This window comes from Haliaeetus albicilla, chromosome 10 (assembly GCF_947461875.1).
Source record: "Haliaeetus albicilla chromosome 10, bHalAlb1.1, whole genome shotgun sequence".
NCBI classification, from domain to species: Eukaryota; Metazoa; Chordata; class Aves; order Accipitriformes; family Accipitridae; genus Haliaeetus; species Haliaeetus albicilla.
Genome location: NC_091492.1, coordinates 29,381,478 through 29,406,144, shown reverse-complemented (window position 1 = coordinate 29,406,144; position 24,667 = coordinate 29,381,478). Strand labels below are relative to the sequence as shown.

Sequence of the window (24,667 nt, the reverse complement as noted above, 5' to 3'; positions counted from 1 at the left end):
TATCCTTCACAGACACACAGATTTCCATGCATAACACAACTCTTCAGTTGTGCACCCTTTTACTTGTCTTTGAATTGGGTGGTGATGCGTTCCAGCTGAAGAATGGCATTGTTCCAGCTGTTTGTTACCATAAAGGAGCTGAGCAGTTTATTTGGAATGAAAGGCAGCCTGGCCCATTGCAATTAAAAAATGAAAGGCCTCAGTAGATAAAACTGGTCTACCAACACCTTCCTGGTTTGCAAGATTTATGTTTCCTCTTCAGAAAACGTGGGTTAAAGAAACCATAGTTCAATGCTTTATATGATCCGAGAAGTCTGTTCTTTTTCACTGGGTAAAATACTGTAGATAAAGTCAGTACAATGGGAGGAGTTATTGAACTGAAACTTCCAGAGGAAAGCAGTCATTGCGGGCTTTTATCAGGGCGGTCTTGGCAGAGCTTATCCACAAAACACAAGTTCACAGACACTCTGGGTTGCTTCTCCCCCAAACTAGCTAGAAAATGGCATTTTTCAAGCAGAGTTCATTGCATACGTTCATTGCATAAGCAACAATTTTCTTTTTAGAATACAGCAGCTATATTACTTTTTTACTAAATAAGGTCCAATTTTCCAGTAAGGTAAGGGTGTGAGATTGGGTCCTCTGAGCACACTGGTTCCTTTGTCTCACGTATTTAATGTGTATGAGACAGCCACGAGAATGGTACGTTGCACACTTACACTGCAGCTGTCAGGACGACTTTATTTCTTCACATCCTTCTGCTCTTCTGCCTGTCACTCCCCTGTTTCTCTCAGCCTCTTGCTATCTACTCTCCTACTCTCCAGACTGCTCTCCTCTTACGAACAGCCTTCTGGCACACATGGAGCCATGTCAGGTGAACAAGGACTCGTCCAGAAAGACACACAGGGTGTACCAGTGTTGTGGTTTAACCCCAGCCAGCAACGAAGCACTATGTAGCTGCTCACTCACTTCCCCCCCCGCCAGGGGGAGAGAATCAGAAGGACAAAGATAAAACTCATAGGTTGAGATAAGAACAGTTTAATAGAATGGAAAGGAAGAAACTAATAATGATAATAAAATGACAATACTAATAAAAGAATTGGACTACACAAAACAAGTGATGCACAATGCAATTGGTCACCACTTGCTGACCGACACCCAGTTAGTTCCCAAGTGATCCCCCCCTTAGCCCCACTCCCCCCAGTTTATATACTGGGCCTGACATCACATGGTATGGGATACCCCATTGGCCACTTTGGCTGTGTCCCCTCCCAACTTCTTGTGCCACTCCAGCCTTCTTGCCGGCTGGGCATAAGAAGCTGAAAAATCCTTGACTTAGTCTAAACACTACTTAGCAACCACTGAAAACATCAGTGTGTTATCAACATTCTTCTCATACTGAACTAGAAAACATAACACTGTACTACCAGCTACTAGGAAGACAGTTAACTCTATCCCAGCCGAAACCAGGACAAACAGTCACTTTGCTAACAAAGGTTGTTAGAATCGGTGTGGGGAGGTGTGAAGCGGGAGCCTGTTACCTGCCAGGCCCACAGACACGATCAGCAGCTGCCATCTCGAGGTGCTCTCAAACCCTGCAAGTGTCAGTCATTCTGCCTGCAAGCGCTGCTGGGTGCTTCCTTTCCTGGCACTGGCGTGAAATACTCCTTTCTCTAAACAATCCCCAAAATGCATTAGTTAAAAACAAAACCTAACAGCACTAGGTGGAGAGCAAACAGAGCGGGGCCCTCAAATACCAGTGCCCGGTTCAGGTACAGAGGGGTGTCAAGGCAGTACGGAGCAGCCTCCGGGCTGGCATGTGCTACGCGGCGATGAGAGCTGTTCTCTCTCCGCGGGGTTTGGACTCTTTCACAGATTCACAGAACCCTTTAGGTTGGAAAAGACCTTTAAGATCATGGAGTACAGCCGTTAACCTACCAGTGCCAAGTCCACCACTAAACCGTGTCCTCAAGCACCACATCTACGCATCTTTTAAATCCCCCCAGGGACGGGGACTCAACCCCTTCCCTGGGCAACCCGTTCCAGCGCTTGACAACCCCTTCGGTGAAGAGATTTGTCCTAATGCCCCATCCAAACCTCCCCTGGCGCCGCTTGAGCTTGTGGGATTTAAGTGTCCCACCTGCTCCCTACAGCTTTGAGACACGACCCCCCCCCCCCAAGCCGGCGTTCCCTCAGGAGGGCTGCCAGGCGGTGTGCAGCGCGGGAAGCGCCCTCCGTTACACCCGCCTTCCCCCGGCCTTGCCCGGTTGACGGGCCGGCCCGCAGCAAGGCCGGTGGCCGCCCCCCCCCGCCTCCACCGCGGCCTTAGCGACCGGCGCCGCCCGTTGCTAGGGGCGGTCCGCGCTCTAACCGGGCACCCCGCGCCACTTCCGGCGCTCCGCCGCCCCGTCCGCCGCACCGCCCTGCCCGCCGGGCCCTGGTTCCGGCGCGGGGGGGGGGGGTCGCGGGATGCTGCCCGGCGGTACCGCGGAGGCGGACGGGGCGGTTCGGCGGTTGCTGCGGGCCGGAGCGGCGGCCAGGTCAGCGGGGCAGGGGGGGGACGGGCGGGCGGGCCCGGGCGGCGTGGCGGGGCCAGCGGGCCGAGGCCGGCCCTTCTCCCCCGAGCCGGGCACCGCGCACCGCGAGCGACAGCGGGAGGAGGGCGTTAAAGCATGCGGGAGCCGTGCGAACCTCCTGGGCGTCCACCGCCTCCCCCCCACCCCCCCGCGTCCGCGGGTCTGACCTGCAGGCAGAGGTAGAGACTCCTCGGTTGTGGTTTATGTTTTTGTTGTAGGTTTTTTTTTCCCCGTTTCAGGTATAAAGTGATGAAGAACTGGGGCGTTATCGGGGGGGTCGCCGCCGCTCTGGCGGCGGGGATGTACGTGCTGTGGGGTCCCATCACCGAGAGGAAGAGGCGCAGGAAAGGTAGGGAGGGCGGGAGGGCAGGGAAAACACGGGAAAAGCGCCCCAAAAGTCAATTCTGGCGTGCCGGAGGGCTCTCCGGGATGTTGGAAACACACCTGCTTCTGTCGGTTTATTATGAGCTTCAGGAAATTATCTTCTCTTGCTAAAGACAAACGTTTGGTCACTGTCCTGTTTAGAAACGTAACAAATTCAAAAAAATAGGCATTGAACATAGGACTTTCATATTAACTGTATCAATTGACATTTTTCTAAAATTGTAACTTGTCAGACCTGGTTTTGTGTCCTGTGACAAGTTCATTACTGAACTGCTGCGGATAACGCATTTTATTGTGCATTTTGGAATGCAAAAGAAATGTGTTCTTATCGACAATTAGTACAAGAAAAGTGAAAGTCTCTTGCTAAGCAGAGTTGCACAGGAACATCTCTTATTAATCCTTGGCAAGCCAGCTCTTTTCCTGAGCAAAAGAGAAAGCTTCACCAAACCAAGCTGAAGCATGCAGCAGTGCAGCCGTGACCTCATGGGCTCCTGGAAACCTGCACAATAAGGGGCTCCTACACTATATATTGTAACCAAGAATTTTACAGTTTGTACGGTAACTTTGGAGATAATCCTGAACCTTAGTGTTGTGGATAGAAATCTGTTCCTGTCGGGGAAAAAAGAGTATTTTTCAAGGAACATTTTAAAAGATTTTACAGTGGTGTAAGTCTGAGAGACCACCATGTATATAAACACTTTACAGGATGCTGTAGCAGGGTCTTCTAGTTTTCATGGGGTGCAAGTACCAAATAAAGGCAAATATTTTAATTTTAAGATAATTTTAAAACCTAACACAACACTTGCAACTGAAAATACTCAGGTTTTCCTAGACTTTATGGTGTAAACTCTTATACTTCTATTTGTAGGGCTTGTACCTGGCCTTCTTAACTTAGGAAACACCTGTTTCATGAATTCTTTGCTGCAAGGCTTATCTTCCTGTCCGTCTTTCATAAAGTGGCTGGAGGAATTTACAGCACAATACAAGACAGACCAGAACCAGTCCACTGAGCATCAATACTTGTCAGTCACTTTGCTGCATCTCCTAAGAGGTACTTTAACATTTTCACGTTGCGATAAACTAACAAGAACATATTTAGCGTAAATGTTATTGTTTCTAGCCTCCTTTCCTAAAGAAAGGAAGCTCATGTGGTCTTGTACTCTTCTCTCTTTAATTTCCCTCTACTAACTTTGAATTTATTGGCCAAGTTCAACCAATTTTCACGGAGGGGTAGAGATCCAAAAGGTATTAAGTTATTGTATCGAGCCTGAACAGCGCAAGGCCCAGCTGCATATGTCCCCAAAGCTGTTTGTTTCTTGGCCAAGAGCTGAAAGGTTTCAGGTTTTGTTTGACTCGCCTGGCAATCGAGAAGCAGCCAACACAGATTCGTGCACATTGCTCTGAAGAAGCCGTTTGCCAGCAGGTTGAACAAATCTGAGGTAGAGGGCAACAGGGGTGCTGAAAATGTGGTTACGGCACCCATTGTCACAGGCTTTAGTGCATTTGCTGTTCACAGAGTATTAACGGTTAAAGCAGTATGAAAATGGACTCGGTAAAATTGAAGAAATAGGAAAATACTATCACAAGTAGATGGGCACTCAGAATTCTCTATAAAAGAAAATTAATGCATTATAAAATAATTTAAGCATTTTTGCCAAGCTTACTATTTTCCCAAAAATATGGACTATTAAATGAGATACTTTGTCTGATGTTGGATGGAAACGGTGAAGCCTCTAAGCCCAATTTGGTAACCCATTTCAGACTTGCCCCTGTGCTAATTTCATGTACCAGTTACATCCTATTTAAACACTCAAAGTGTTTAAGCAATCTGTTGGCTCTCCTTGGCTTTCCTCACAGGGCTTTGTTTTAAAGGAAATCCACTGGAAGTTCTCCCATCTCAGGATGTTGTTCATACTAAAATTGTGCCAGTTAAGCATGTACATTTAACTGATGTTAAGGATGATGGGGCATTAATACTGGGGTTTCTGTGACATGTAAAGTACCAGTTTTTACCCAATCCACCAGTAAAAATGTGTCTTTCCAGATGGTGTTTATATTATTTATTCTCTCTGTATCAGTTGAGAAACCTTTCAGGTTGCGATGAGGAGAATGTATGCAGTTAGCCTGAGTCAGATGAGAATGGTAATTAATACATACTAGTTTGACTGTCATTGTCTACCTGTCCTAATCAAGAGTAACTCTGCTGTAATCAATTATATGATGCCTAAGTAACATACAGTCTAAAATAAACAGATTTGTGTTCTAAATGTTCTTTGTGGCTCCTTCTAAACATTTTTAAATGTGATGTCTCTAGCTTTATCCTGTCAAGAGGTAACAGAAGATGATGTCCTGGATGCAAGCTGCCTGTTAGAAGTTTTAAGAACATATAGGTGGCAGATCTCATCATTTGAAGAGCAGGTGATTACAGAATTCAATTAGACTGCCTGATATACACCTCAGTGCTCAGATATGGAATAACAGAAAATTGAAGCTACGGTACTAATAACCCTGAGTGTCAAATCTGAATCTTTGCTGTAGCAGAAAGTTTGCTTTAAAACGTGAAGGAAAACAACCATGCGATTGATGAATGGTGTTTTCAGTTTGCTTAGATACTCATCATGGAAACCCTGGCTGCTTCAAAACCTTATACTTAAGTACCTTCAGATTTGGTACAATGGGGCCAGTAATATTAAAACAGAAGAGATACAGCCCTAACTTCGCTATAGATAATGGGTCTGTGCTAACGTGCCACGCTGCTTCAAGGGATGGACTCTACTTGACTAACATTTCCAAATTTAGTTACATGTAACACACAAGATTTCTAATTCTTGTTTTCAGTATTTTCAGCCCCTAAGTAAGTGCAGCTGGCCGATGAACTCCACCAATTGTCTCACTCAGAAAATACAGTTCTATCTTTTATATTTCAGAGCCAAAGCAAACAGCAGAGATTTCAATTATGCTTTTATTGAAATCATGGAAAGCAGGCCTTTGTGCACTCATTTTTCTTTTTTCCTCCAAGTATTTTAGTATCTTTTGAGTTTGTATGGCCCAGAATTTTTTTCATAATATGCACTGTTATCAAGTTCAGCTTTATAGAAAAAGCTTTTTGGGCAAAACTGCAACAGATGCACAAATGATTACTCTTAATACACAAGGTGGGCTCTAAGCAGCAATTTTTCCTTTCATTTCCCACTATAATGATGTAGTCATATGTGTATCAGTACTCCTGGTGTATGTTTTGATGTCTGTTGTTTTCGCTTCCTCTAAGTCTTATTCCTCTATTTAATAGGATGCTCATGAACTATTTCACGTCCTTACCTCTTCATTAGAAGATGAACGGGATCGTCAGCCACGTGTGACACATTTGTTCGACGTGCATTCGCTGGAGGTGACTTCTTTACCAATGTTACTTCATTATCAGAAGTTTCTGTAGTCTGCCTAGATTCCTAAGCGTGTCGGGTATAAAGTGTCTGTTTAGAAACTGAAGATATTTTCATTATGTTTACAAAACCATTCTTCAGTACTCTTGATAGAAACGAATCAATAGGCCAGGCAATCTAAAGAATAAAAAATGTTTTTTGTACGGAAATGTATTTGAATTTATAGTGATCCCACTTTTGTGAGGGCTCTTGCATTCCTAAATCCGTGGAATACAGGGATTGAAATAGTAGCACAGAACAGTAATCCATCTAAGCAGTTACTCTCATCTGTAAGAGTTGACACATGAAAGGGGTTTGAAAACTGCAAAATGGTCATTTATGGAATAGTCCATCTGGAGGTGAAATATATCTTATCCTCCAGTTTAGTGGTAAATTTCATGCAGATGGAAAGTTTCTATCTCTTTTTCTCTAAAATATATACAAAAGGTTTATAAAATGTTACGCTTTTATTTTAGTACTCTGAGGCAGAGAATTCTGCAGATTAATTATTTATTTTATTAAAAGTGTTCTCTTTGTCAATTATAAATTTGTTGCATACCAGGTTTTTTGGCCTTCCTCAAATATAAAGAGACACTAAAACTCCCACAGTTGTTCTAATGTCAGAAAAGCGTATTAGGGATGAAATAAGAACATATTTAATACTTAATGGTTTCTAAGGTAGGGTTAATGATATCTTTTTATCTTCCTCTGTAGCAGCCAGAAATAACCCAAAAGCAAATAAGCTGCAGAACAAGAGGTATACTTTTTTCCATTCTGAAATATGAATATTCATAGTGTAGTCACTTTGTTTATTAAGGGGATAATATTAATTGATCTTTGTCTGTATTGGACTGAAATATATCTCAGCTGTAAAAAACCTGTTAATTATTTGTCAGTGGGACACAACATGTTTTAGAGCAGTTACTTTTGTTACTGTGGTCCAAAAATGTGGAATTGTAGTGATGAACACAGATGTATTGAAAAAAAACCAAAAAGGACAATTTCAGCTTTGCGTTTCAGGGTCTCTTCCCCCTGTGTCAAACCACTGGAAATCTCAGCATCCTTTTCACGGAAGGCTGACCAGCAACATGGTTTGCAAACACTGTGAACACCAGGTATAAGAATGTGTGTCTGGTAATATATGTATACATGAAAACAGATGTCCAACACTCAGAGCGCATTCTGAAACCATCATCCGTTGTTTCTGACATAGCTGGTTTAAGCTCCAAAGGTTTGCAGGGCTGACAGCTTAGACTGTTACTTTTTCGGGTACTTATTATGGCATTGGTGATGAACAAGAACGCATCACTAAATATACTGAAGAAAACTAAGTGTGTTCCACTTTGTGGGGATAATAGCTGTCTTACCAGACAGACTAATAGCTGTCTTATTATATTTAGTATTCTTTACCACAGCTATCATATACTGAAAATCCACTCACATGGGTAGCGTTTTAGGACGAGCTATTCATTCAGCACACAGTATTGGGATTGCACATGCAAAGCCAAATTAAGTTGCAGTCCAGTTATCCAGAGTAAGGAGATGAAGATAACCTGGATAAAGAAAAAAATAAAGTAAGTAAATCTCATTTGTAGATCAAACTGCAGGAGTACGTTTAGTACTTTTACTTTTCAAAACCTTGCAAACAAATTTAAGCGAGTAGGGCAGCTTCAGCAGAAAGGGGCTAAGTAGCACCTTGTATACCTAGTGTTCCTTAGCACTGTGGTTGGGAAAGCAGGTGTTTTTGACCCTATTCCACCAGGTAATTGTGGACAGCAGAGGGCACGTGTTCATCTCGTGTGAGGCTGGTTTGGGGGTTTTTTTGACTATCATAAATTATAGCTCACTGGATATGTGAAATATTTTCTTGTAGAGTCCTGTGAGGTATGATACCTTTGACAGTCTCTCACTGAGTATTCCAGCAGCTGTGTGGGTACGTATCCCTCACTGACACATGATCCAGCCAGTCTGCCTATTGCCTCGTTGTCATAGCTATACCTTCACTAGTGTCTTTCTAAGATGCTACAGCCCAAGCGTAAATGAGTAGCTACAGTTTATTTTCCTGCCTTTTTATAAATGATCCTGTTGTGCCAATATAGTACCTTACCACTAATGTGTTGGTGCAAATTACCAATTAGTACAACAAGCATGACTTTGTTGATACCAATAGAGTTTTCTGTTTCTCCTGGTGGAGTGTTTGCTCCTTTCTGTGTAATTTGAACAGACCAGATTGTATCCTGAGGGCCGTTTCTGGCAGTCTTGGAAGGAGACCTTTGGGTGCGCTGTCTCTGTGGTGATAGTACAAAAGTTATCCGATACAGGATTTTGCATCAAGTGATTTCAACTGGAAATTGTTTCTGTTTCTTTTTGGCTCTCTGAAAAACTTTGAATGACAAAACATTGTAGATTTTGGGGGAAAAATGTGCAGGACATTTTTGAACTATACCGGTTTGTTACTTAATGTCTGCTAGCGATTTGTCTTTCCAGACAAGTAGCAACTACTTGCACTCATGGAAACTCTGACTCGCACCTATAGAATACACTCCTGGACAGCTAGGATTGGGATTTGGACACATATTCTGCTATTTGTGTTTTATTTTATACCATCATTGAAGATTATGCCCTTCATACGTGGCAATACATAGTAGAGTCTACAAGGAAGTATAGGAAGGAGTGCCTAAATTCAACTAAATGCTGTACTTCTCCTATGTAGAGGGTCTGAGTGCATAAAGTGACCCATGAAGTGCTGGAACTTTAGAGAAAAATAGTAACAGGGCCAGGAATCTGTAGTTTAAAACCCCACTAAAGGAGTCACACAGGGAGTCACAGCTATTGTTCTTTTCTACAGGCTGCAATGTTTTCCCTGTTTAATCCAGGCAAAGGAAGAATCCTCATAGTTACATTATCAGTGTTCTATACTCAAAGCCACTTAACCAGTTTTCTCAAGAAACAAGTCTGCAGTTCTGTATTTTTTATGAAAGAAATTATGAAAAATCCTTTCACAAAATTAAGTGGTATGCACCCTGAAATTACTGCAAATAATTTTTTTTTTCGTACTAAGGGTCGTCCCATGACACTGGACCACTGCCTCCATCATTTCATCTCCTCTGAATCTGTAAAGGATGTTGTATGTGACAACTGCACTAAAGTATGTCATTTTAATTTACATAACCTCCTAGATTAGTTTTAGGCCTGCTGACAGAATTATAGCTTCAGTTTTCTACTCCTTCCTTTGTGACTTCAGGAAAGCCTCTAGCTTGCCTGGGATTTCTTATATTTAAAATGGAGTTCTTATCTCACAGAGTATTTTGAAGCTTTATTTATTACTAGTATTACAAAATTTACAAATATTTTATTCTATAATTACCAGGTATTATTTAGATAGTATTTGGGACAATTTTTTTGTTCCAGTATTTTAAACAGTATTTTACAGTTGCCTGTAATTTGATGATAGCACAGAGCCAAAGTGGCTCGTTTGAAAACCAACAGAAATGGCATATGACTACACATAAACGTGGAAATTGAGCTTGTTCTATAAATGCTCATTTCTGCTTGATTTTGGTTTAGAATTCTGATCCATTAGGATAGGCCAAAATTTTTTAAGAAAGTTCCTAGAAAAGTGTAGGTGTAACTAATATACTGAGCATAGTTCTAGATAGACAATTCCTTTTGTCTGCAATGTGCAGACCTGTGCTATCATGTGTAATCTGATACAGCAGGTAATCAAATGTCTATTTTTTTTTTTTTTTTTTTTCCTTCCCCTTTGATTTCAGATTCAGGCAGAAGGGACTCTGAATGGACAGAGCATAGAAAACCAGAGAACAACATTTGTTAAGCAATTGAAGTTAGGAAAGGTGAGGCAAACTAACCCACCAAATCTATTTTTAAATCCTATTATACAGTCATTTCTTTCTTTGATCTCTTTGCTTGATGTCCACTTCTTGGTATTAGACTGCTTTAATATTTTACTTGAAAAAGTAAGCTCATTTGTCGAATATTTGTAGGCATTGAGGCCTCAATTCAGCAAAATGTCACACTCTATAGCTGGAAGAATGTGAGTATTCTACTGTTATTCAGCAAGACACTTAAATGTGAGTTTGGCTCAGTGGCAGTTCATATGTCTTGCATGAGTTCTTGATTTCCTTGCTAAGTGAAGGGATTCATATATACAGTGTTTGTAGCACCTTTAGCAATTGCATATTTCAAAGAAATTAAGATGTTCTAAATACAGCTGGTTTAAACAAGTGAATATGGTACTAAACATCAGGTGTAATTTCTATGAGAAGCTCTTATTTTTTGCTCTGTGATCATGTAATGCAGAGGACAACAGGGCACTGGTCTGTAATTAAGAGCCTCAGGTGCCATTAATAATAATGTGCACTTATTGATAGAGCTTAACTCTGGCATGACTTTGAATGTCAGATATTTATAACTACTTGACCTTTTTTCCCCTGGTACTCTCACTGTGCAAAGCCATTACTTACTGAGTATTAGCAAATGTCTTACAACAACTCACTCCAACATATTCCAATCCTCATTTCTACCTCGCAGATCAACAAGCTAGATGAGACTGACAGGTGAGCTTTTTAGGAACATGCATGTATTTTTATTGATTTTTCTTCCATTTGGAGAAAACAATTAACATTAGCTATCTATCCTACTGCCTACTGAGTGAGCAGTAGTGGTGTTATCAGAAATCTCAAGAGAGTTGTGAGTTAGTGTCATGTCCTAGGGATACTATTGCCAATAAGCTTACATGTAGATAAAGTAGCACATAAGGGAACAGTTCAGTGATGCATTTCTTTATCCACTAGACTTACCAGTTCTGTTAGTATGCTTTTAACTTGAACAGCTGTTTCTCTTCATTTAAAAATGTATTTTGACTCTCCTTTTCTATGGAATATTGCTGAAGCTCCCTCAGTGTTTGTGTATCCATCTGCAAAGACTGAGCTGGTCAAACCAAGGCACTCCTCTGAAACGTCACGAACACGTACAGTTCAATGAGTTCCTGATCATGGACATCTACAAATACCGCATTCCTGTTCATAAATCAAGCCAGAATGAGCTGAATCAGAGACACTCTGAAGAGACAACACCTGGAACAAAGGATGGGATAGCAATAAAACCTTCAGGTACTTACTTTGAAAATAAAATCTATTTGGTATTTCTATGTTTCAGTGATAAAACATTCTAATCTGCAGAATGAACATAAGAGCACTATCTTTATTTGGATCTGTGCAAAGAGGACAGGTAGAAATCCCTTTCCTAGCAAGCATTAGGATAGTTGCATAGGTGCAACATAGGTGCAGAACAGCCATCTGGTGCTAAACCGGTCTTTATGAATGGTGCCTGCCCCTCTTCATTTTTAATGTCCTCGGGAACTTTCCCACTTGCTGCATTCCCTGAATGCAGGTAAGTTAAAGATTTGTACCCTATCTTATAACTTCTGTCCCTTCCAATTATGTCTTCCTTTATTCTGTCTTTATTGTGAGGCTGCACAGTCACAGTCACTAACATCTATCCTAGCTCCTGTACAGAATTTTTTTTGCTTTTCTCTTGGCCGGTTTTTAGTGGTTGTCTTCCAAGTTTACAGTTCAGTTTTGATAATTTAATTTGATCCTACTAAAAAACCCTTGCAAACAAACAAAAAAATCCCAGATAGCATAGAACTCACATGTCTTATGTCCAGAGGATGAAGGAATGTTAAACTCAGGAAGTCCTAGGGATTATCTTGTTAGTGATCTCTTCTAAGGCTTCAGGACAAGCATAGAAAGAATGCTGGGAATGGTGACTTCTTAAAAAACAATTAGAAAATCTAGCTGTAGTAGGTATGTCATTTCAGCAGCTCAGTATTCTATTTAGTTGGGATTTTGCAAACATGGTCATTTTCATGTTTGTGTCACGTAAAAACAATTACCACTGTCTTTGGATATTATACTCCTCTGCATCTCTTAAGGGATTATAATATGTAATGAATTAAAATAAGTAAAATACTTCATATTCTGTGATGAAAGGTACTGCAGGAACAGAAGCACTGTTGTTAGCAATACTAACAGTAGCATTGAAGTTAAATTACTGAATGTCTACTTTCTCTTGCAGGTGCAGAACAGCCATCTGGTGCTAAACCGGTCTTTATGAATGGTGCCTGCCCCTCTTCATTTTTAATGTCCTCGGGAACTTTCCCACTTGCTGCATTCCCTGAATGCAGGTAAGTTAAAGATTTGTACCCTATCTTATAACTTCTGTCCCTTCCAATTATGTCTTCCTTTATTCTGTCTTTATTGTGAGGCTGCACAGTCACAGTCACTAACATCTATCCTAGCTCCTGTACAGAATTTTTTTTGCTTTTCTCTTGGCCGGTTTTTAGTGGTTGTCTTTGGCTCCATTTCTCTCCTAGAAAAGGGAGTAGAACATATTACAAGCAAAACTCAAAATCTCCTTTCTCTGGTTCGTGGTGCAGTAAATCATCCTTCTGAATAGCCATAATCTTATTCTTGCTGTTTTTCTCTAGCCCTTCATTTCATTTTTACCTCTTACTCTGATTTAAAACTATTGCAAGAAATCCGTAGACCTCTTATAGATTTTTTTTCTCAAACATTGAAGAAGCTTGATTTAAGTTGCAGCTGCCATGATTCTACTTAGTAAATCAGCCTTGATGCTTCTCCTGATAATCTGTTTTCTTGGCCTTTGAGAAAGCTCACTTATTTTCATGCTGGTGACAAATGTATAGTTAGTTCTGTACCACTTCTATCTGCCATTGCATATTTGCCCCATGGGGAAGACAATTCCCACAATCACTGTGTGAAATAACAAGCCTGGAACCATTTTGTGCCAAATGCTTGTTATGAAGACAGTTGCAGAGCAAATCCTTGATCCATCGTTATTTGTGGGTTACCTGCTGCAATTTTACCTCTTTTCAGTTGAAAGCACATTCTTCCAGAATAGCTTTTCTGTCCATTAGCAGTGCTTTAAAATACTGGCACATTGGTAGGTTTGATGGAAAATGCTGTTGCAAAATTCAATCAGTTATGCTGTACAAAATGGCAGTAGCCCTCTGTAGCATAAACTTGTAAAGTAAATGGTTCCGTTTTCTCAATAACAGAGCAAAGCAGCGCTGCAGCAAAGACTTGGTATACTGAAAAGTAATTGCAAGGCAGTGTGTCTCTTATGGAGACATCTATTTGCTCTAATAAGAAATTGCAACTGAAGACAAAGCAAGTGGGGCTGCTTCTGGTATATGTGTGATCCACAAGGGCTGCTGACCCTTTCCTTTTTCTCATTTGTCCTTCAGTTCCCCTGTATACCTTTACCGTCTGATGGCAGTTGTAGTTCATCATGGAGACATGCATTCTGGACACTTTGTGACTTACCGCCGCTCTCCACCTTCTCCTAAGAACCCACTCTCTGTCAGCAGTCAGTGGCTATGGATTTCTGATGACACCGTTCGCAAAGCTAGTTTGCAGGAAGTCCTTTCTTCTAGTGCTTACTTGCTTTTTTATGAGCGCATTCACTCGAGGGTACAGCACCAAAGCTTGGAGTTAAGGGTTGAAGAGTGATTAAAAGAGCAGAAGAAGGATGAAAACTGACAAAATTCCTCTAATGAGATCTACATTGCATCTCCTGTCTGTTATGCAAATGACCCACCACAGGCCCTTTAACGTTCCCCTCCCTTTATGGCAATGGCTGGCTCCTGCTGGGAGTTGTGTTTTGTACCAAAATTACGCTACCCAAAGTTGGTCTGCTAATGTTGTGCAGTCCAAAGTAAATCTGTATTAGAGAAGTATTTATTCTGTTAGGTAGTAATTTTGTCAACATCACAGCTCTGAAACAGACAATTCAAACAGACTTCCCAAGGCTGTATTCCATATTCTGACACGGCTGTAAATTTTCAAAGGGAGATGCTTAATCCCATACATTTCACTGCAGATATTTCTGAACACAGGAGCCCCAAAAGCAGTTGATGGGAAGCTACTGTTATCAAAGGCAATGATTTAAGAAACAAAAGTGCCTTGAGCTTATTTGAATAGCGACATTACCATTGTCTGAGTCCACTGCATGTCAGTTGCGTTCTGATAAATGTCTCAAGATGATGGAATGAACTACTAATGGAGTCAGGTTTCTCTTGATAGCCCAGCTAATCAATAAAGTAAGGCATCTCTACATAGCATGCACGATCCAAAAAACAACTTCCCTGTTTGTGTAATTTTCCCAATATTTTATTTTTTTATACATCATAGAAGTACTTCTGCTGATTCAAAATGCAGTTTCCCTTTTCCAGGAGAAAAGACAATCTTTTTATCTATTAAGAGCCAAGACCCTGGTATATTGCTCTCTATCTCTGGAATGTAGCTGAAATCAAGAGACAGAAGTGTTTGCTAGCAATCAGTATTGTCATTTCCTTTGTCACTATGGAACTGTTGAATACACTTGCTTGTAGCATCAACTACAACTTTTAATGCTGTGATTTCAAAGCTACTGTAATTGGTGTTCTAGACTTGCCCTTCCTATTTTAATGCTGAAAACTGCCATTTCTCATCAACCATTCAGATACATGCTGTCTGGCTTGCAATTGAGCTTTAGAGCTTGTACCGGTTGTGATTGTTAGCTGAGATGTATAGCAACCCAAACATCCTTGTCAAGTTAGAGCATAAACAATTGAATTAGGACTGGTGGGCACTTACTTGTCTTGTGAAGTAGTACAGCAGTCTGAAAAGACTGGTGTCACTGCATTAGATACACAGATTGCCACATAAACAGAAGTAAGGTGTGCTTTGCTGCTCTAGATTGTTTGATGTGTCCAAAAAAAAAAATCCCAAAGCACGGAGGTGGAAGCAGCAAAAATTATCCTTCTGACTACTTTTAAATTACCAGGAATAAAGTATGTAGGCTATTTTTAGCTCTTTTCTATCCTTGTAAGCTTGGAGGAGAAAAAGACTAATTCATCAGACAAGCTTTTTCAGTGTAAACAGCAACTAAGTTTTCAAATGGTAACAACTGTCTTAATAGGTTTTTTTTAGGGCAACTTTGTACCTCATACATTCATATTGCTGTGCAAAGCTCATAGGCATTCAGAGGCTCAAAACGGGAGGCTCAAAACCAGCCAAAATAAGAGTGGTAATGGATGTATATGCAAAACTATTTACACAACTCATCATTCCAGAGTATGGATCACAATTCCTGCTCCAAGTAATGCTCATAGTGCATAAAATAGTCTTTATAAATCCACAGACATACTAGTTCCTGAGAAGTCTCCTTGTCTGTGCTAGGCTAGCAGTAGCATGGTTTTAACCTTTCTATTTTAAGTTATGGGAAAACAAGACACCCCCCCCCCCCCAAACAAAAAAAAAACCTAGAAGGGTGCAAAATGCCAAAAATGCCCTGGCCGTTGAACTAAGACCTAACTGACTTGCAGAAGGTGAAAGCCCTCCATTCTGGGCAGCACAGGTGTGCAGTAGGAGCTCTGTAAAGCAGTGGTGGGTGTCACCTAAGGAAAAACATCATGCAAAGCCTCTAGCTCCAGCAGGTCTACCATTTGTACCTCAGAACTTCAAAACATTTCCACTGCCAGCAGTGTATATTCTGCAATACCTATTCTCAACAGGGTCTGTTTAGAGTTTTTAACTGAATTTTTGAGAAGTTCATCTGAACAGGTCACTTTGTTTAGAAAGCAGTAATGCTGGAGGTGGATCAGAACATACATACACAATGGACTAAGTCTTAAACTCATCATCTTGTAACAGGGCCATGAAGCCACATTACTGCAAGCTTGCATGTTCAATATATTTTTCTTTTGCATAGAGCTGCTTTCCAACAGGGGCCAGTTTGATGAGAATGAAAGCACAGTCGCTGTATGACACTGATAAAGTGCTCAGTTTCACTCAGCTGCAGATTTACTCTGAAAGCTTCCTCAAGGGCTATAAAGATGAGGGTTGAGTAGTCAGCATTTGTTCTAGCTTTCACTGTTGGGAAGGAGTAGATGGTCTTGGCTTAGCCCTCAGTATGAGGAAAGGAACAAGTATCAGCACCTTGGTCCTGGGTCCTGAGCTGTGCTAGATACTCCCAGCCTACTGAGAGCAAAGAGCTCTGTAGAAGTTTGCCACCCAACCCTCACCTTTTGAAGTCACTGGGCTCTGTGCAGGCACATGAGGCTCATCAAATGCTGTTGCTTGTTAGTCGCAAGCTTCCATGGTGAAGGTGTTAATAAAACGTAAAAGGTTAAAAAACATCAGATAAGACCTCCAAGATGACATCTCTGTGTTTGGATTATTCTTGTCTTATTTTGTGCATTATTTAAAAATGTATGATATTATAGTCAAACCACTGCACTGCTGTTTGAAGTTGCATTTTCACTTCAGGGTATTTTTGTAACTGTACAGTAGCAATAAAAGAACAAACTTATTAGAAAAAGTAGCTGTTCACATGTGGTAGTGTCTTGAAACAAAGACCAAGCTATAAGCCAAACCGCATTTGATATATTTGATAGAAGCAGCACCTCACAGTCTCTGGATGAGAAGCATTCATGCAGGAGCTCTTCATACTTCATTTTCTGGTAGTGGCAGGGGGTGGGAAGTACCAACTCCAAATTGTCTAAACAGACGTTAATTCCATAGCCCTAACGGACCTACCGCTGAAGGATAGAGCCCATCACTAATTCAGATGCTTGTAGCCTGGTTACACAAGGATCAGTTCACATTCTCACTCAGTACTTACCATCGCTTGATTCTGCAAGACCTGTTCGTGGCTTTGGATGGTCTTTCCTCATTTCGGCAGGATTAACTGTCAGCATGGAAGGTGATGGCTTTCAGGTAGCCAGAATGGAATCCCTAGGAATAATTATTTAGAAAAACAGACACTCTCAGAAGTTATAGCCTGTCATGCTGTGTTGTCCATATAAATGGTCCAACCTAGTCTTTCCCCAAAAGGTCATCTTATGCTTCCTGGTTTCTGTACAAAGGACCCAAGGAAGAAGAGGCCCTCTCCCTGTGCAGTAGCACCTCGTGCTTCCTCCTGCCCCACCACACTACTGACTGAAAGAACCCAGTCTCCCATGTCAGCAGAGGAGGTAGAGCACCAGAAAAACATATGCAGACAAAAGTCATAGAGACTGTAAAACATGCAGCCAGCCATGTTGCACTCACTATATTAATCTCTTAGCACTCCTCTTTTTCATGTCAGTCTTATTTGTATTTTATTTTTTTAAAAAACCAAGCAAACCATAGCTCATTGACAGAGCATACAAGAAAGTGTCGCCTGTTGAACAGCATCAGCTTCCAGGCTCCCTCCAAATGATTACATTTTGTACTTTATGGTATTTATAAACAATTTCACCACTATCTCAAGGATATAGAGTATTTTGATCTTTTTGGAAAACTAGCTAGATTATGATCAGTTGAGAACAAACTTCATCCCGAGCAAAACAAGGGTATTGCTCATTAAAGGTATGTATCAGCAGGACTACAGCAACATGTCGCGGAGAAAAAGTATTCTTGGTATTTAAGATCAGTAGTCGCAGTCTTTATTAGCAAGTTACCAAGTATGCTATCTCCTCTCCTGGTTTAATTTGTTCATCTTGTACCTTGGATCATCAAAGACAGTGTTTGAATGAGAAATTGACTGTTACGTTGGAGAAGAAAGCTTCTATTTTCAGAGTCAAAAGACCTGGTGCTTGATTGCTGAGTATTTCACTTCTTGGCTATAGTCATCACTTTCCGAAATGTGAGGTTGATTCTTGGGGCAAGTACTCTCTTGCGGGTGGGCAGGCTGTGGTACCAATACACATTGGTGGGGTACTTCATCATCAGCAGGCTACCATGGGCTAGCTGCAGTTTGATGGGCTTAATGTGGCGCGTTGCATTTTTCCCTCTGGAATCACAGTGCCTGAAAACAAAGTCCCTGCAAGCCCCAAAGGACACAGACGCAATAGGACTGCGTGGAACCAGTTCTCTCTCATCATCTCGATGTTCACCTATGTGGTCCCCACCATCTTTGTATCTGTACACAAAATAGATTAATTAGTTCTTCTACCAATCTAGTTAAATGAATGTAAACAACTTGTCAGCGATCTGTCAACAGAGTTGTGCAAGCAATTTTTCATTTGAACAAGCTGCTTGATGCAATTGGAAATCAGACATACCTGTTAATGAGAACAAAATTAAAAGTATGTCCTGTGTCCAAAGTGATGCGGTCTCTGATACGATTAAGAACTGGGATCCATGGCTTTGGAGAAAAGGTAACGCCCGAGTAAGTGTATGTTAACTCAGGGTCTCCGTAGGTTACCTGCTTCCTTGGAATGTCATGCCATTTGCCAAACACGTGCAATTTCGTCATGTCACCTGTTCAAACAAGAGATGAGAAGGATCAAAACCAACTCTGTATTACCTCTGCAGTTCACAGTTTGAACAATCTCGATTTGGAGCTTCACAGAAGCTCCAGTGGGACAACAGAAACGACGATGCTGATGACAACCAAAAAGTTGTTCAAGTGTTTCTGTCTCAACACAGTACTTAACTCTCAAGTCTGACGCGGCTTTACTATCCCCCTTGAATGTGATGAACAGGACTAGCACCCCCATCGTACTCTGTTGTTGAATTAATGTGACCGGGGATATCTCGTATACTACATCTACCAACAAACCCCTGTCACCATTCCAGGATTACCCCAGTTCTTCTCTTAAAACGTGAATGAAACCACTTGACACATGCTTCAAGCTAAGCAAAACTAACCCTGCAGGATCAGACCTGTGCTTGTTCTTTGCTTCTCTGGGCCAGATTTTGCAAACGCCCGGCGCCTGCAGAAACCTCTCCACCACCTGGCTGCCACCTCTGCCCAGGCCACGGGAATCATTCTGGGACTCGCCTTGGGCCGGCCGGGCAGGGAAACGCCTCACCGGGCAGGGGCACGGGGGGCGTCCGTGGCACCCGGAGCTGAAACCGGCTCCCCGGACGGCCGTTACCTTCGAAGTACTCCACCTCCTCTTCCAGCTGCTGGAAGATCTCGTCAGCCTCAGCCTTGCCGAAGAGGAGCCGGTAGTCGCAGCTCAGGCCCTCCGCGCGGATCTCCTGCCAGGGGGACTGCCCTGAGGCGGGCTCCTCCGCCCGCGGCCTCTTCCCGCCGCCCCCCGTCTCCCCGGGAGGCCGTTTAACCACGTATTTGTCCATCGGCCCCCGCTCGGAGGCACCGACAGCGGCGGGGAGCTGTGGGGGGCGCCCGTCGCCTCCTCCCGGCAGCGAGACCGGGCGGTAACGAGAACCACCCTCCCTGAAGGAGCCCGGCGACGGTGCTAATCCCCGGGTCCCCCAGCGGCCGCGGGTGGGGGGGCGCGGGGCGGACGCGCATGCGCCAGGGAGGGCTATTGGCCCCCCGCCCCCCTTCCTCCGGCCCCGCCCCGCGCACGCGCGCGCTCTTGGCGCGAAACCCCCGTCCCGCCCGCCCACCCACCTACCCACCAGTTCGCGCGGGTGCCGCTGCCGCCCCTCACCGCTGCCCCTCGCCCGCTCCGCCGCCATGATCGGGCAGAAGACGTTGCACTCCTTCTTCAGCGCCGCGCCGGTAAAGAAGCGCGGCCGCTCGCCGGAGCCGGGCGGCGATGCTGAGGTAGCGAGCGGGGAGCTGGGGGACCAGCGGTCCTGGAGGGGGGAAGAGGGGACTTGGCGGTCGGGAGGGCGGCGGCTGTGGAGGGGGGTCTCGCAGCGTAGGTGGCCGTTGGGGCGCGCGGCGCTGGCGGCCGTTGGCGGGGGGGGGGGGATTGGGAGACCATGCGCCGCGCGGCCACTTCCAAAAACCCCGCGCTCTTAGCACGCCTGGCTGACCTGCCAATCGAGGCCACGCTCCGCCGCCGTCCAATGGGCGCTGAGGGCCGCCGTTTCGTCAAGGTTGCTAGGCAGAGAGCCTCTCCGCCGGCTGTGGCAGGCCAATAGGGAGGAGCGGGCCTTTTCCCGTTGACCAATAGAGAGCGGGAGTTTGGGCTAACTGCTTGTGGGCGGGTCCCGCTTGGCTCGGCGGCCGATAGGGAGGGGCCCGCTGTTGTTTTGCCGCGAAATACCCGCGTGGGGCGCGGCCGGGGCCATGGCCGTGGCGGCCGCTCGGCTCCGGTTGCTCGGCCCGTGGCTGGGCCGCGGCGTCCCCCGCCCGCTCTGCAGCCGCCTCTCGGCTTGCCATTTCCAGGTCAGCGCCGCGAAGAAAGCGAAGGCGGCGGGAGATGAGGCGGGCCAGGCCTCGCCGCTGAGCCCGGAACAGGTGGAGCGGATCCGTAAGAACAAGGAGGCGGCGTTGCAGCGGCTGGCCGAGAGGAACGTGCCCGTGGGCTTCGGGGAGAGCTGGCGGCGGCAGCTGGCCGGGGAGTTCTCGAAGCCGTACTTCATGGAGGTGAGTGAGGCGGGTCTGTCCTGAACGGCGGGGCTGCTCAGCCACTGCTCCCCGGGCTGAACTTCTTCCTTTTCCCGCCCCCCCCCCGCAGCTGATGGCGTTCGTAGCAGAAGAGAGGAAACGCTACACGGTCTATCCACCCCCTGACCAAGTCTTCACCTGGACGCAGATGTGCGACATCAGGGATGTGAGTAGAGCTTGCAGGTGCTTGGGGAGGGTTGGGGGAGGTCTCTGCAGCTGCTGGTGCCTTTAAAATGATGAAAACGCGGGGTGGGATGCACACAGGCCTTCATCTCCGAAGCATCGATCCCATGGAGGGCAGATGCTGCTGTTGTTTCTCTTGTGTAATTTGGCAATCCTGGCACCTCTCATCTCTCGTACTGAAATGCGGTTTTATTGTTTTATTACACTCACTGGCCACAGAATTTCCTTTAAAGCTTTAGTTGGACTTTTGACAGTATTTCCAGCGCTGCCAACTTAATATAGCGCTTGATTTTTTGATCTCGTACATTTCCTGCGTTTTTCTAATTGATCTTTAATGAACTATAATTTAAAAAAAATGACAGCGTCTAAGGTAATCCCATTGCCAATAAGCTGTGTCAAAAATATCACAGCGAGTGTGGCATAAAACTAAAATGTGAGCAAATTTACTTGGAAAATACCTTCACAAGGTGTTCTATTGTGGTGTTCTGAAAATGTTGGTCTTCTGCAATCAAAATATCTTCATAATGTTAGCAGTAAAGCTGTGGTGATGTTAGTCCTTAGTGTTAGGTGGGGACTGTGTTCTTCAAGTTGTTTATAATGAGAAGTCAGTGATTTAACTTCAGTTCCTGGGGTTTGGTGTTTTGGGTTTGTTTGGCTGGGTTTTTTTTCTGCCTGTGTGTTTGTTTTAGGATAAAGCTCACTTATAAGCTTTTTTTTTTTGTTTCCTTCTCCTCTCTTTTGGGGAATAATACTTATAATTCAGTGCTAACAAAGGCCTGCTTTCAGGTAAAGGTTGTCATTTTGGGACAAGATCCATATCATGGACCTAATCAAGCTCATGGGCTCTGTTTCAGTGTCCAGAAGCCTGTTCCACCTCCCCCCAGGTATGACAGCACTCAATTTGCAGAACTCCTTTTGTTTACAAATTATTTGCAGTCCTGTGTTACTCACAGCTGTGAGCCAGGTAACTGATACGAAGTGTGTTGTGACTACTTAAATTTGAGTTGTGTGTTGCCTAGAAAAAACATTACTGCAAAAATATGGATAATGCTATATAGTTTGGTGGTATCCTGAAGAGCATGCTGGATGTAAATTTGCATTTTCAGTTGTGCTGAGACCTTCTTCTTATGCTTCCAGCCAGACACGCAAAGGGGAGTCCTTGTTGCCCTGCTTCTACGAATGGTTTTATTAGCTTAAATGATAAGATTAAAATCAATACCCTTCTTGCCTAGTGTAAGAGCAGTAAGTGGTGCTGTTTGCTCTTATCTTTAAACATGGACATTAAAAAACTTCTGATGGTTTTTGTTTGCAGTTTAGAAAATATTTACAAAGAACTATCTACAGATATTGAGGATTTCACTCATCCTGGTCATGGTGATCTAACTGGCTGGGCCAAGCAAGGTGAGTTAATAGGCAATCTAGTAATGTGTCCACTGTAGGTCATAAAAAAGCTGGTCTAGAAGACAGATCCATGGTTGGAAACAGTCCATCTGTAAAAGAGTAAATAATTCTGAATGCCTGTCACTTTGCAGGTGCCTTAGAATGCAAATTTAATTTATCACTTCTCAGGGGTAGCAGGAAAAAGCAGTTAACGCTTGACTTTTGTTTCATCCTCTGCGTATCTGCTTTGTTTGCTAGGAGTGCTCCTACTCAACGCTGTCCTCACGGTGCGAGCTCACCAGGCCACTTCCCACAAGGAGAGAGGCTGGGAGCAGTTCACGGACGTGGTGGTGTCCTGGCTCAACAAGAACTTGCATGGGGTCGTCTTCATGCTGTGGGGAGCCTATGCCCAGAAGAAAGGCAGCTCCATTGACAGGGTACAGGTTGCTCTTCTTCATCTCTTCCCTCTCGCTAATTTTTTTTTCTTCACTTGGGTGGACACTAGAGGGCACTTCCCTTACAGAATCGGGGTTTTCTCCCTGCTTGAACTCTGCGGTCAAATTTAGTTGCCGTTCTGTTCCAGCTTAGCCTTTGCCAGAGTTAAGCAACGAAAGTGGAGCAAGTGTAACCTTCTGTTGTCAGAAAAGCGTCCAGCTGAGGACAGCACTGTTTTTTCTAGGAAAAGGCTCATGAATAAAATTTGATGTTAAGATTACAGCAATTGAAAAATGGCCAGGGTATTACTGCTGCTTTACATATTCCATCCTCCTCTGCTCAGTGGGATAAAAGTCTTGGTCCTCATGGCGAGTTCTTTAGGTCCTCAGGCTGGTGGCTGAGGTGGTGTAGAGAGGAAATCACACCTGCTTGGTCAGGGCAGAAGCAGCCAGCCTTGTCCAGGGAACTGAAAGCATGCAAATCTTAACGAGCGGTTTCCTCCAATGCTTTACAGAAACGCCACCACGTCCTGCAGACAGTCCATCCCTCGCCTTTCTCCGTCAACAGAGGGTTTTTTGGCTGTCGGCATTTCTCGAAGACGAATGAGCTGCTCAAGAAATCTGGAAAGAAGCCCATTGACTGGCGAGCGCTCTGAGCTGCGTGCAGAACCTGGTGGGGTCTAATGGTTGGAAGCAGCCCCTGTTTCAGGGGTTGTCTTGTTTCTGAAAAACTTTTGCTGACCTGAGAATTACTCTTCAGATGTTGATTGAGGAACAAATGACCAAAATTTCAGAGATGTTCTATTTTTTTTAAAATGTTTTTTAAAGAGTATATTGGAGTGTTAGATAGATAACTTCTCTGCTGTTTGAACAGGTTTCAGCCTAGTTTGATGCAAAGAAAAAAAAACACCATAGTTCTGTATTAATTTGTGTTCGTTGTTATAATGGGAATATATTTTCAGGCTCTTGTGAGGGGATGTCAGTTCTTACAGGTGAAGCTGTTCAGCTTTTGTAAATACTCTGCTGTGTCTTCTCCCACTTTGCCTCCTACTGTGCAAATCCAGATTTCATATTTGGGGGGTGTGGAGCTGACTCTATGGGAGAAAAGGAGGATGCTTTTGTTTTTAGCTTTTTGCTACAGATTACAAGATTTATTAGAAATATGGCCTCTTGGGACTGTAAAGACCATATGCTGTCAGAAGTGTTACTTGGTGTATCCGTACTCTCAAGATTTCAGGATAAATCTCCCCAGCAGCCGAGAGGAGACTGTGACTGAGGTGCTCTGAGTTTTTTGTTGGCATTTAGAGAAGAAAACTGTAAGTTCTTAGATTCTTACTGGATGTGTTAATCACTTGGATGACAGGTGAGCTGTGATGACCATGAACTTTGTGATACCTGCCAATGGCAGCAGCGAAGGTTTGTTTGTCAAGATCTGCCAATTGATGGGCTGATGGTTGCAAATTATTTAAGATCTTTTAAGATCTGAAAACAGGGAGTTTTGTGCTTTGCCTTCATAGGAGGAAATCAAGGTTTCTAGCCACTGTTGAAAATAACTGTTGGGACTTCAGGATGAAGATGAGGTTGGACTTTGCACATCTGGGTTTCCAGTCCATCTTTGACTTTGTAATTCCTTTAATGGGAGTGAAGTGCCTTGTTCGTTTGGAAATTACATCAGGTTTTATAGAATACCCCTGTAAACTTTTCTTTGGTATTTGCTCCAATAGGTAACACTAGTACAAGGGCAGTTTACGCTTTCTGTGGCTGTGTTGTATTTTGGTTGATTGGTTTTGTTTCTGTCCCCCCAGTTTGTTTTTTAAATAAAAATTACTTTGTTTATGTTGCGGCGTGATGTTGCATGGGTAGGAACAATGCAGGGAGGGAGGGGGGCCTGAGGTGAGGCCCTGGCTCT

The 24,667-nt window shown here is 43.6% G+C and overlaps 3 protein-coding genes across 10 annotated transcripts; 2 read left to right on the top strand and 1 right to left on the bottom strand.

Annotated features, from left to right (window-relative positions):
* Nucleotides 1-2,396: 2,396 nt before the first annotated feature.
* On the top strand, nucleotides 2,397-16,783 carry USP30 (ubiquitin specific peptidase 30). Of its 4 annotated transcripts, none has more exons than XM_069794587.1 (13): nucleotides 2,397-2,537; nucleotides 2,813-2,922; nucleotides 3,826-4,008; nucleotides 5,272-5,375; nucleotides 6,247-6,345; nucleotides 7,094-7,133; nucleotides 7,397-7,491; nucleotides 8,250-8,309; nucleotides 9,438-9,524; nucleotides 10,150-10,230; nucleotides 11,289-11,508; nucleotides 12,476-12,584; nucleotides 13,668-16,783. In XM_069794587.1, exons 1-13 carry the CDS (start codon nucleotides 2,467-2,469, stop codon nucleotides 13,930-13,932), a joined length of 1,524 nt encoding a protein of 507 aa, XP_069650688.1. In that variant the 5' UTR covers nucleotides 2,397-2,466; the 3' UTR covers nucleotides 13,933-16,783. The 4 variants fall into 4 exon arrangements, with proteins under 4 accessions (XP_069650688.1, XP_069650687.1, XP_069650690.1 ...); XM_069794586.1 differs by having other exon boundaries at nucleotides 7,091-7,133; XM_069794589.1 differs by lacking the exon at nucleotides 12,476-12,584 and adding an exon at nucleotides 11,680-11,788 and having other exon boundaries at nucleotides 7,091-7,133.
* On the bottom strand, nucleotides 5,906-19,677 carry ALKBH2 (alkB homolog 2, alpha-ketoglutarate dependent dioxygenase). Of its 4 annotated transcripts, none has more exons than XR_011326620.1 (7): nucleotides 19,329-19,677; nucleotides 18,510-18,708; nucleotides 17,907-18,367; nucleotides 17,087-17,199; nucleotides 11,197-11,472; nucleotides 7,818-7,929; nucleotides 5,906-6,514 (listed from the first exon to the last, which is right to left on the bottom strand). XR_011326620.1 is itself a non-coding variant. In XM_069794590.1 (3 exons), the coding sequence occupies exons 1-3, from the start codon at nucleotides 19,531-19,533 to the stop codon at nucleotides 18,058-18,060; spliced, it is 714 nt and encodes a 237-aa protein (XP_069650691.1). In that variant the 5' UTR covers nucleotides 19,534-19,677; the 3' UTR covers nucleotides 17,206-18,057. The 4 variants fall into 4 exon arrangements, 1 of the variants encoding a protein (XP_069650691.1); XR_011326621.1 differs by having other exon boundaries at nucleotides 5,906-6,403; XR_011326619.1 differs by having other exon boundaries at nucleotides 5,906-7,929.
* Nucleotides 19,678-19,820: 143 nt separating this feature from the next.
* On the top strand, nucleotides 19,821-24,592 carry UNG (uracil DNA glycosylase). Of its 2 annotated transcripts, XM_069794583.1 has the most exons (7): nucleotides 19,821-19,969; nucleotides 20,540-20,740; nucleotides 20,832-20,927; nucleotides 21,731-21,828; nucleotides 22,257-22,345; nucleotides 22,583-22,761; nucleotides 23,274-24,592. In XM_069794583.1, the coding sequence occupies exons 1-7, from the start codon at nucleotides 19,880-19,882 to the stop codon at nucleotides 23,412-23,414; spliced, it is 894 nt and encodes a 297-aa protein (XP_069650684.1). In that variant the 5' UTR covers nucleotides 19,821-19,879; the 3' UTR covers nucleotides 23,415-24,592. The 2 variants fall into 2 exon arrangements, with proteins under 2 accessions (XP_069650684.1, XP_069650683.1); XM_069794582.1 differs by lacking the exon at nucleotides 19,821-19,969 and having other exon boundaries at nucleotides 20,437-20,740.
* Nucleotides 24,593-24,667: the final 75 nt, after the last annotated feature.